At 47.6% G+C, this 12,554-nt stretch overlaps 1 protein-coding gene across 1 annotated transcript; it reads right to left on the reverse strand.

Moving 5' to 3' along the window:
- Positions 1 to 1,883: 1,883 nt before the first annotated feature.
- On the reverse strand, positions 1,884 to 12,465 carry selenok (selenoprotein K; the record flags this gene model as incomplete). The annotated part of the gene is given in 5 exon segments (NM_001078712.1): positions 1,884 to 2,927; positions 3,634 to 3,723; positions 9,105 to 9,188; positions 9,712 to 9,802; positions 12,442 to 12,465. Coding segments are annotated over 5 exon segments (288 nt in total). The 5' UTR covers positions 12,461 to 12,465.
- Positions 12,466 to 12,554: the final 89 nt, after the last annotated feature.

The following is a 12,554-nucleotide window of genomic DNA, read 5'->3' on the forward strand; positions in this document are numbered from 1 at the left end:
ATAAGCCCCATTGTGTCGGTACAAGTGGATCACATGGGATTAAGTTCTCACACAGACGCCGCTTTGGCTCTTCTCTCCTTCGTTAGTGAAATTAAAGTCAATTCTGGCTCAGGGTATTTGCCGGCAGTATGAGCTGCTGAGGGGCCAATCCGTATCCAGAAGGGAAAGCGCAAGGCCAGCACTTCATTTCATCCTCTGTGAGTGAAACGCGCTGGGGAGCAGCATATGGCGGGAGAGATAGCGCCTGTCACTGCGCAGACAAATGAGCCTCTCCTGGCGGATGATTGATGCGGGACGGGGGGGCTACTGAGTCAGAACGGGGCCGGGATGAATTATTCCTGCAACATCAGCAGCGACAAATCTGTGTCCCCAATTAGCCGGGATTCCAATGAATGGGGGGGTTTAGGGCTCTCTGTGGGGTCTGTTCAACCTTTGCTGATTGGGCCCTGGGGACCCGGGTGTGACTGAGATTATTGGGGCCCCTCTCATTCATCTAATATCAACAAAATCATCAAATATAAAGTAATTTGTTTCATTAAAGGGGTGGGTTCACCTTTAAGTTAACTGTTAGTATGTTATAGAATGGCCAATTCCTAGCAACTTTTTACTTGGTCTTCTTTAATTTATTTCTTATAGTTTTTAATTATTTCCCTTCTTCTTCTGCCTCTTTGCAGCTTTCAAATGGGGGTCACTGACCCCGGCAGCCAAACCCTATTGCTCTGTGAGGCTCCAGTTTTATTGTTATTGTTACTTTTTATTCCTTATCTTTCTATTCAGCCCCTCCCCTATTCATATTCCCATGTCTTGTTTAAACCACTGCCTGGTTGCTAGGATAAATAACACCCCAGCAACCAGATAGCTGCTAAAATACCAAACGGAGAGCTGCTGAACAAAAAAGATAACTGAAAAACCATAAAAAATTACGACCAATTGCAAATTGTCTCAGAATATCAATGTCTACAACATATTAAGTTAATTTAAAGGTAAACTACCCCTTTAAAGGGGTAGTTCACCTTTACCTTAACATTTAGTATGATAGAGAGAATAATATTCTGAAACAATTTCCATTTTTTGTTTCAGTTTTTAATTATTTAGCTTTTTGTTCAGCAGCTCTCCAGTTTGGAATTTCAGCAGCTATGTGGTTGCTAGGGTCCAATTCACCCTAGCAACCAGACAGTGGCTTGACTGAGAGACAGGAATATGAATAGGGGAGGGGCTGAATAGAAAGATAAGGAATAAAAAGTAACAATAACAATAAAACTGGAGCCTCACAGAGCAATAGGGTTTGGCTGCCGGGGTCAGTGACCCCCATTTGAAAGCTGCAAAGAGTCAGAGGAAGTAGTTAAATAATTCAAAAACTATAAAAAAAATGAAGACTAATTGAAAAGTTGCCATTCTATAAGTTAACTCAAAGGTGAACAACCCCTTTAAGGTCTCTGCCCAAAACATAGAAGGGTAATGGCTCGCGGGGCAACTCCATAGATCTCCCAGAATTCCCAGTGAAATCACCTGACCCACCAGTGCAATTACACCGCGACACTGAGGAACTTATGTCTATTACTGGCATTGACAGAGGCGCTCTTCCCAAGCACAACTTGAACTGCAATCTCATTGCTGGGTTCAGGCTACATTTTTCCCCCCCAATCTGCCTAGTTGCTAAGAGCTGGGGACCATAACAACCAGACAAGATTTGACGTTTCAGACTAGAAAGCTGCTGAATAAAAGGTAAGTTTGTATCATCCGGAATCAGTTACTTTTATTTGAAATGACAGTCTCGGTACATAAATATAAAGTGTCTGTTTATTTGTGGTACTGAGCTGTCTCTCTGAGCTGTCTCTCTGAGCTGTCTCTCTGAGCTGTCTCTCTGAGCTGTCTCTCTGAGCTGTCTCTCTGAGCTCCCCACTAAATGGTCTCACAAAGAACCTTCACACAAATAAAAAAAAAATAAACAATTATGGATAGAGATTAAATCTGTTGTTTTTTCTCTCAATTATTATAGGATTTGAGCTACTTTGTAGCAACTACTTGTCGCGGCTACTAAAACAGACAATGCTGATCATTTCCTCATAATTGTCCCTACGTGTGTTTAGCAGAGGCAATTCTCAGTATTGTCTATGGCAGGGGATTTTCTGGCGTTTAGTAGCCGTGACAAGTAGCTGCTACTAAGTAGCTCTGTGTGTCTTCACCCTTAATGTTTTAGGGAGAAGACACACGGGGCCACTTAGAAGCGGCCAGAAAATCCCCTGCCATAGACAATACTGAGAATTCCCTCTGCTAAACACACGTAGGGACAATTATCAGTAAATGATCAGCATTGTCTGTTTTAGTAGCTGCTACTAGTAGCTCCGTGTGTCTTCACCCTTACTAATGAGCGCTCTCCTTTTATCCTGCTGCAAACAGCATACTCCTGCAGCAAGCCCCTGACAGACAGCAGAACCAATCGGCTGTACCGGGGAGAATAGTAAGGCTGAAAGTGCAAGGGACACTGGTTTAACCCACTGATACCCAACTAACAACTAAATTAACCATTTCATAACTCAAAAACAAAAAAAGAAGCGACCTCCAGCTATAATTGGGGCCTTTTCTTATAGCAACGACAATTACCCTTTATAAAAAAAACAACCCCTTTGACATTGAATCTGCCTCCAGTTTATACGGTTATCCGTACAACCCGACAGTCGTGTTACTAAAAGACGACAAAAAGGGAAAGGCGAGGGGGGGAGGAATTTACAGATATAAATGAATGCTGATCAGTCGGTGCTGGATCCTGATTGGGAGCTCCCAGCATGACATCATGGATCTGCAACTGCTGCAGAGCATTTCACTGATAGAGATGAACATCCGTAGCCCGAGCGGCAACCTTCCTGCGCGCTGCCGGCTAACGAGCGTCCGTCTCTAGTTGCCTGCTTGTGGGGGCAGGCGTTTACCTATGGAACAAAGAGAAAAGAAATCAGCAGCGCCCATGTAACTCCTCCCATGTAACTGAAGGAGTCCCAAGCCGGACTTGGGTCTCTTACTATTGAGTGCTATTCTGATACCTACTGGGAGCTGCTATCTTGCTCCCTTCCCATTGTTCTGCTGATCCGCTGCTGGGGGGGAGGGGGGGGATATCATTCCAACTTGCAGCGCAGCAGTAAAGTGTGCCTGAGTCTGAGCTTTCAGCCAGCGCTACACATTAGAACTGCTTTCAGCTAACCTATTGTTTCTCCTACTCCCATGTAACTGGAGGAGTCCCAAGCCGGACTTGGATTTCTTACTATTGAGTGCTATTCTGATACCTACTGGGAGCTGCTATCTTGCTCCCTTCCCATTGTTCTGCTGATCGGCTGCTGGGGGTGAGGGGGGGGGATATCACTCCAACTTGCAGCGCAGCAGTAAAGTGTGCCTGAGTCTGAGCTTTCAGCCGGCGCTACACATTAGAACTGCTTTCAGCTAATCTATTGTTTCTCCTACTCCTATGTAAGACACACACAAAATGCCAAAAGGGGCTGTGGGGGGTCCCCCAAACCACTGGGGTCAGAATTAAATGGGGTTACCCTCCCTATTGCATCCAGTGTGTGTGCTCTGCACAGCGATGTAGCCATAGGGGGCTCTAAACTTGATATTGTACCAGTTTTGCCCAGAAAAGCCTACCTTCCTCATCCACCCCCCGACATGGGAGGAGCATTAGGCCCTGAATTGTGGTCGATTCGGCCCATCCTGCGCCGCGGGTTCCCCGGGGGTCTGCAGAGATAAAAAGCATGTTAGACTATGTTAAGCTGTACCCCCATACTGTACTGTCTAAGGGAAACACTATGGCACCCCCTACCCATATGTATAAATACAAATATACAGAGAAGGAATGTTCTGGGCACACAATAAGCTGTACCCCCATACTGTACTGTCTAAGGGAAACACTATGGCACCCCCTACCCATATGTATAAATACAAATATACAGAGAAGGAATGTTCTGGGCACACAATAAGCTGTACCCCCATACTGTACTGTCTAAGGGAAACACTATGGCACCCCCTACCCATATGTATAAATACAGATATACAGAGAGGGAATGTTCTGGGCACACAATAAGCTGTACCCCCATACTGTACTGTCTGAGGGAAACACTATGGCACCCCCTACCCATATGTATAAATACAGATATACAGAGAGGGAATGTTCTGGGCACACAATAAGCTGTACCCCCATACTGTACTGTCTAAGGGAAACACTATGGCACCCCCTACCCATATGTATAAATACAAATATACAGAGAGGGAATGTTCTGGGCACACAATAAGCTGTACCCCCATACTGTACTGTCTAAGGGAAACACTATGGCACCCCCTACCCATATGTATAAATACAAATATACAGAGAGGGAATGTTCTGGGCACACAATAAGCTGTACCCCCATACTGTACTGTCTAAGGGAAACACTATGGCACCCCCTACCCATATGTATAAATACAAATATACAGAGAAGGAATGTTCTGGGCACACAATAAGCTGTACCCCCATACTGTACTGTCTAAGGGAAACACTATGGCACCTCCTACCCATATGTATAAATACAAATATACAGAGAAGGAATGTTCTGGGCACACAATAAGCTGTACCCCCATACTGTACTGTCTAAGGGAAACACTATGGCACCCCCTACCCATATGTATAAATACAAATATACAGAGAGGGAATGTTCTGGGCACACAATAAGCTGTACCCCCATACTGTACTGTCTAAGGGAAACACTATGGCACCCCCTACCCATTTGTATAAATACAAATATACAGAGAGGGAATGTTCTGGGCACACAATAAGCTGTACCCCCATACTGTACTGTCTAAGGGAAACACTATGGCACCCCCTACCCATATGTATAAATACAAATATACAGAGAAGGAATGTTCTGGGCACACAATAAGCTGTACCCCCATACTGTACTGTCTAAGGGAAACACTATGGCGCCCCCTACCCATATGTATAAATACAAATATACAGAGAAGGAATGTTCTGGGCACACAATAAGCTGTACCCCCATACTGTACTGTCTAAGGGAAACACTATGGCACCCCCTACCCATATGTATAAATACAAATATACAGAGAGGGAATGTTCTGGGCACACAATAAGCTGTACCCCCATACTGTACTGTCTAAGGGAAACACTATGGCACCCCCTACCCATATGTATAAATACAAATATACAGAGAAGGAATGTTCTGGGCACACAATAAGCTGTACCCCCATACTGTACTGTCTAAGGGAAACACTATGGCGCCCCTACCCATATGTATAAATACAAATATACAGAGAAGGAATGTTCTGGGCACACAATAAGCTGTACCCCCATACTGTACTGTCTAAGGGAAACACTATGGCACCCCCTACCCATATGTATAAATACAAATATACAGAGAAGGAATGTTCTGGGCACACAATAAGCTGTACCCCCATACTGTACTGTCTAAGGGAAACACTATGGCACCTCCTACCCATATGTATAAATACAAATATACAGAGAGGGAATGTTCTGGGCACACAATAAGCTGTACCCCCATACTGTACTGTCTAAGGGAAACACTATGGCACCCCCTACCCATTTGTATAAATACAAATATACAGAGAGGGAATGTTCTGGGCACACAATAAGCTGTACCCCCATACTGTACTGTCTAAGGGAAACACTATGGCACCCCCTACCCATATGTATAAATACAAATATACAGAGAAGGAATGTTCTGGGCACACAATAAGCTGTACCCCCATACTGTACTGTCTAAGGGAAACACTATGGCGCCCCCTACCCATATGTATAAATACAAATATACAGAGAAGGAATGTTCTGGGCACACAATAAGCTGTACCCCCATACTGTACTGTCTAAGGGAAACACTATGGCACCCCCTACCCATATGTATAAATACAAATATACAGAGAAGGAATGTTCTGGGCACACAATAAGCTGTACCCCCATACTGTACTGTCTAAGGGAAACACTATGGCACCCCCTACCCATATGTATAAATACAGATATACAGAGAGGGAATGTTCTGGGCACACAATAAGCTGTACCCCCATACTGTACTGTCTGAGGGAAACACTATGGCACCCCCTACCCATATGTATAAATACAGATATACAGAGAGGGAATGTTCTGGGCACACAATAAGCTGTACCCCCATACTGTACTGTCTAAGGGAAACACTATGGCACCCCCTACCCATATGTATAAATACAAATATACAGAGAGGGAATGTTCTGGGCACACAATAAGCTGTACCCCCATACTGTACTGTCTAAGGGAAACACTATGGCACCCCCTACCCATATGTATAAATACAAATATACAGAGAGGGAATGTTCTGGGCACACAATAAGCTGTACCCCCATACTGTACTGTCTAAGGGAAACACTATGGCACCCCCTACCCATATGTATAAATACAAATATACAGAGAAGGAATGTTCTGGGCACACAATAAGCTGTACCCCCATACTGTACTGTCTAAGGGAAACACTATGGCACCTCCTACCCATATGTATAAATACAAATATACAGAGAAGGAATGTTCTGGGCACACAATAAGCTGTACCCCCATACTGTACTGTCTAAGGGAAACACTATGGCACCCCCTACCCATATGTATAAATACAAATATACAGAGAGGGAATGTTCTGGGCACACAATAAGCTGTACCCCCATACTGTACTGTCTAAGGGAAACACTATGGCACCCCCTACCCATATGTATAAATACAAATATACAGAGAGGGAATGTTCTGGGCACACAATAAGCTGTACCCCCATACTGTACTGTCTAAGGGAAACACTATGGCACCCCCTACCCATTTGTATAAATACAAATATACAGAGAGGGAATGTTCTGGGCACACAATAAGCTGTACCCCCATACTGTACTGTCTAAGGGAAACACTATGGCACCCCCTACCCATATGTATAAATACAAATATACAGAGAAGGAATGTTCTGGGCACACAATAAGCTGTACCCCCATACTGTACTGTCTAAGGGAAACACTATGGCGCCCCCTACCCATATGTATAAATACAAATATACAGAGAAGGAATGTTCTGGGCACACAATAAGCTGTACCCCCATACTGTACTGTCTAAGGGAAACACTATGGCACCCCCTACCCATATGTATAAATACAAATATACAGAGAGGGAATGTTCTGGGCACACAATAAGCTGTACCCCCATACTGTACTGTCTAAGGGAAACACTATGGCACCCCCTACCCATATGTATAAATACAAATATACAGAGAAGGAATGTTCTGGGCACACAATAAGCTGTACCCCCATACTGTACTGTCTAAGGGAAACACTATGGCACCTCCTACCCATATGTATAAATACAAATATACAGAGAGGGAATGTTCTGGGCACACAATAAGCTGTACCCCCATACTGTACTGTCTAAGGGAAACACTATGGCACCCCCTACCCATTTGTATAAATACAAATATACAGAGAAGGAATGTTCTGGGCACACAATAAGCTGTACCCCCATACTGTACTGTCTAAGGGAAACACTATGGCACCCCCTACCCATATGTATAAATACAAATATACAGAGAAGGAATGTTCTGGGCACACAATAAGCTGTACCCCCATACTGTACTGTCTAAGGGAAACACTATGGCGCCCCCTACCCATATGTATAAATACAAATATACAGAGAAGGAATGTTCTGGGCACACAATAAGCTGTACCCCCATACTGTACTGTCTAAGGGAAACACTATGGCACCCCCTACCCATATGTATAAATACAAATATACAGAGAAGGAATGTTCTGGGCACACAATAAGCTGTACCCCCATACTGTACTGTCTAAGGGAAACACTATGGCACCCCCTACCCATATGTATAAATACAAATATACAGAGAAGGAATGTTCTGGGCACACAATAAGCTGTACCCCCATACTGTACTGTCTAAGGGAAACACTATGGCACCCCCTACCCATATGTATAAATACAAATATACAGAGAAGGAATGTTCTGGGCACACAATAAGCTGTACCCCCATACTGTACTGTCTAAGGGAAACACTATGGCGCCCCCTACCCATATGTATAAATACAAATATACAGAGAAGGAATGTTCTGGGCACACAATAAGCTGTACCCCCATACTGTACTGTCTAAGGGAAACACTATGGCACCCCCTACCCATATGTATAAATACAAATATACAGAGAAGGAATGTTCTGGGCACACAATAAGCTGTACCCCCATACTGTACTGTCTAAGGGAAACACTATGGCACCCCCTACCCATATGTATAAATACAAATATACAGAGAAGGAATGTTCTGGGCACACAATAAGCTGTACCCCCATACTGTACTGTCTAAGGGAAACACTATGGCACCCCCTACCCATATGTATAAATACAAATATACAGAGAAGGAATGTTCTGGGCACACAATAAGCTGTACCCCCATACTGTACTGTCTAAGGGAAACACTATGGCACCCCCTACCCATATGTATAAATACAAATATACAGAGAGGGAATGTTCTGGGCACACAATAAGCTGTACCCCCATACTGTACTGTCTAAGGGAAACACTATGGCACCTCCTACCCATATGTATAAATACAAATATACAGAGAAGGAATGTTCTGGGCACACAATAAGCTGTACCCCCATACTGTACTGTCTAAGGGAAACACTATGGCACCCCCTACCCATATGTATAAATACAAATATACAGAGAAGGAATGTTCTGGGCACACAATAAGCTGTACCCCCATACTGTACTGTCTAAGGGAAACACTATGGCACCCCCTACCCATATGTATAAATACAAATATACAGAGAGGGAATGTTCTGGGCACACAATAAGCTGTACCCCCATACTGTACTGTCTAAGGGAAACACTATGGCACGCCCTACCCATATGTATAAATACAAATATACAGAGAAGGAATGTTCTGGGCACACAATAAGCTGTACCCCCATACTGTACTGTCTAAGGGAAACACTATGGCACCCCCTACCCATATGTATAAATACAAATATACAGAGAAGGAATGTTCTGGGCACACAATAAGCTGTATCCCCATTTGCAGAAAATACAAAGAGTTAATACAATACCCTCTTCCATCATCAAATCGGGTTCTGGAGGAGGAGTTCTGACAGCCTCTCCTTGTGACATTGGGATGAATGATACTCTGGAAGCTGTAAATCAGAAAAAGTGCCGCTGAATTGGATAGAATAATACAAACAGGATAAGATTAAAAGAACACTGACACAAGTGAGGGAACAAAACAATTTTGATTTTTGTTTTATTTATCGTCCCTTTTTAAGCTTAGTCCTTCAACACAAACAACACCTTCAGCAAATCCCACTCTTCCTCACAGAGGCGGAGTCACAGGACTGGTGGAGGCGGTGCCAGAGGACTAGATGTAGTGATGCGCAGATTGGCTAAAACTCGACCCACGCCCGACCCTAAGCCGCCCACTCCCAGTCCAAACCCGACCCGGCTAGTACCCTCTATTTATAGACCCGCCCCTGACCTGCCCACCAATGAGGTCACAAAAGGGGCGGGCAAGCGCCTATAAATCAGAGAGCCGGCAATGTAAGGTCGCGGGTGGGGGGAGTAGGTGAAAGAGCTCAACCGATAGAGCCCGAACCTGCCCCACCCTGGGGTATCAGGCCGCCCCACACAACACCAACCGGATGGAGCGAGAGAAGAACTTACAACATGACAATGAAGTCCGTTATTCCCCAGAACATGTCCGTTAGGAACGAGAGTCTCCATGGCGACCGACTCTGGCCGTCCAGCACTTGTCCTGCATACGAAACACACAAACACCTGATTAAATGGAATTATGTCCCTTAGCAGCACCCGTAGGGCCACAGAGACAGAAGGCAGAGCCAATAGGGACATTATGGAACAACTGAGCCCAGAGAAGGGCAACAGGGGGACAGATGGAACCGACCCCGGGATGGGGCAGTAAGGAACAGACCCCCGGGGATGGGGCAGTAAGGAACAGACCCCCGGGGATGGGGCAGTAAGGAACAGACCCCCGGGGATGGGGCAGTAAGGAACAGACCCCCGGGGATGGGGCAGTAAGGAACAGACCCCCGGGGATGGGGCAGTAAGGAACAGACCCCCGGGGATGGGGGAGTAAGGAACAGACCCCCGGGGATGGGGGAGTAAGGAACAGACCCCCGGGGATGGGGGAGTAAGGAACAGACCCCCGGGGATGGGGGAGTAAGGAACAGACCCCCGGGGATGGGGCAGTAAGGAACAGACCCCCGGGGATGGGGCAGTAAGGAACAGACCCCCGGGGATGGGGGAGTAAGGAACAGACCCCCGGGGATGGGGCAGTAAGGAACAGACCCCCGGGGATGGGGCAGTAAGGAACAGACCCCCGGGGATGGGGCAGTAAGGAACAGACCCCCGGGGATGGGGGAGTAAGGAACAGACCCCCGGGGATGGGGGAGTAAGGAACAGACCCCCGGGGATGGGGGAGTAAGGAACAGACTCCCGGGGATGGGGCAGTAAGGAACAGACTCCCGGGGATGGGGCAGTAAGGAACAGACTCCCGGGGATGGGGCAGTAAGGAACAGACTCCCGGGGATGGGGGCAGTAAGGAACAGACTCCCGGGGATGGGGGCAGTAAGGAACAGACTCCTGGGGATGGGGCAGTAAGGAACAGACTCCTGGGGATGGGGCAGTAAGGAACAGACTCCTGGGGATGGGGGCAGTAAGGAACAGACTCCTGGGGATGGGGCAGTAAGGAACAGACTCCCGGGGATGGGGCAGTAAGGAACAGACTCCTGGGGATGGGGGAGTAAGGAACAGACTCCTGGGGATGGGGGCAGTAAGGAACAGACGGACGGACGGACAGACAGAGGGACAGACAGACAGAGGGACAGACAGACAGAGGGACAGACAGACAGAGGGACAGACAGACAGAGGGACAGACAGACAGAGGGACAGACAGAGGGACAGACAGACAGAGGACAGACAGACAGAGGGACAGACAGACAGAGGGACAGACAGACAGAGGGACAGACAGACAGACAGAGGGACAGACAGACAGAGGGACAGACAGAGGGACAGACAGACAGACAGAGGGACAGACAGACAGACAGAGGGACAGACAGAGGGACAGACAGACAGACAGAGGGACAGACAGACAGACAGAGGGACAGACAGAGGGACAGACAGACAGACAGAGGGACAGACAGACAGAGGGACAGACAGACAGAGGGACAGACAGAGGGACAGACAGACAGACAGGACAGCGGAGGGACAGACAGACAGACAGAGGGACAGACAGACAGACAGAGGACAGACAGACAGAGGGACAGACAGACAGACAGAGGGACAGACAGACAGACAGAGAGGGACAGACAGACAGACAGACAGAGGGACAGACGGACAGACAGAGGGCAGACAGAGGGACAGACAGACAGACAGAGGGACAGACAGAGGACAGACAGACAGAGGGACAGACAGAGGGGACAGACAGACAGAGGGGACAGACAGACAGACAGCAGGACAGACAGAGGGACAGACAGACAGAGGGACAGACGCAGACAGAGGGACAGACAGACAGAGGGACAGACAGACAGACAGAGGGACAGACAGACAGACAGAGGGACAGACAGACAGACAGAGGGACAGACAGACAGACAGAGGGGACAGACAGACAGACAGAGGGACAGACAGACAGAGGGACAGACAGACAGAGGGACAGACAGACAGACAGAGGGACAGACAGACAGACAGAGGGGACAGACAGACAGACAGAGGGAACAGACAGACAGACAGAGGGACAGACAGACAGACAGAGGGACAGACAGAGGGACAGACAGACAGACAGAGGGACAGACAGACAGACAGAGGGACAGACAGAGGGACAGACAGACAGAGGGACAGACAGACAGAGGGACAGACAGACAGAGGGACAGACAGAGGGAAGACAGACAGACAGAGGGACAGACAAGAGGGACAGACAGAGGGACAGACAGACAGAGGGACAGACAGACAGAAGGGACAGACAGACAGACAGAGGGACAGACAGAGGGACAGACAGACAGAGGGACAGACAGACAGACAGAGGGACAGACAGACAGAGGGACAGACAGACAGACAGAGGGACAGACAGAGGGACAGACAGACAGAGGGACAGACAGAGGGACAGACAGACAGACAGAGGGACAGACAGACAGAGGGACAGACAGAGGGACAGACAGAGGGACAGACAGACAGAGGGACAGACAGAGGGACAGACAGAGGGAGGGACGGACGGACAGAGGGACAGAGGGACAGACAGAGGGACAGACAGAGGGACGGACGGACAGAGGGACAGAGGGACAGACAGACAGACAGCGGGACAGACGGACAGACAGAGCCTATATCCCCCAGAGGAGGAGGAGCCCGGGGGGGGGGGGTCACGGAAAGAGGAATAATTACCGTTCGCTATATACACCATCCCCGCGGCTCCGGCACAAACACAGCTCCTCGCAGCCGGATATCCGGTTTCCCTCACAGGCCGGAGCTGGAGCGCGCTGATTGGTAGGGAGCGG

This window comes from Xenopus tropicalis, chromosome 4, assembly GCF_000004195.4.
Source record: "Xenopus tropicalis strain Nigerian chromosome 4, UCB_Xtro_10.0, whole genome shotgun sequence".
Taxonomy (NCBI): Eukaryota; Metazoa; Chordata; class Amphibia; order Anura; family Pipidae; genus Xenopus; species Xenopus tropicalis.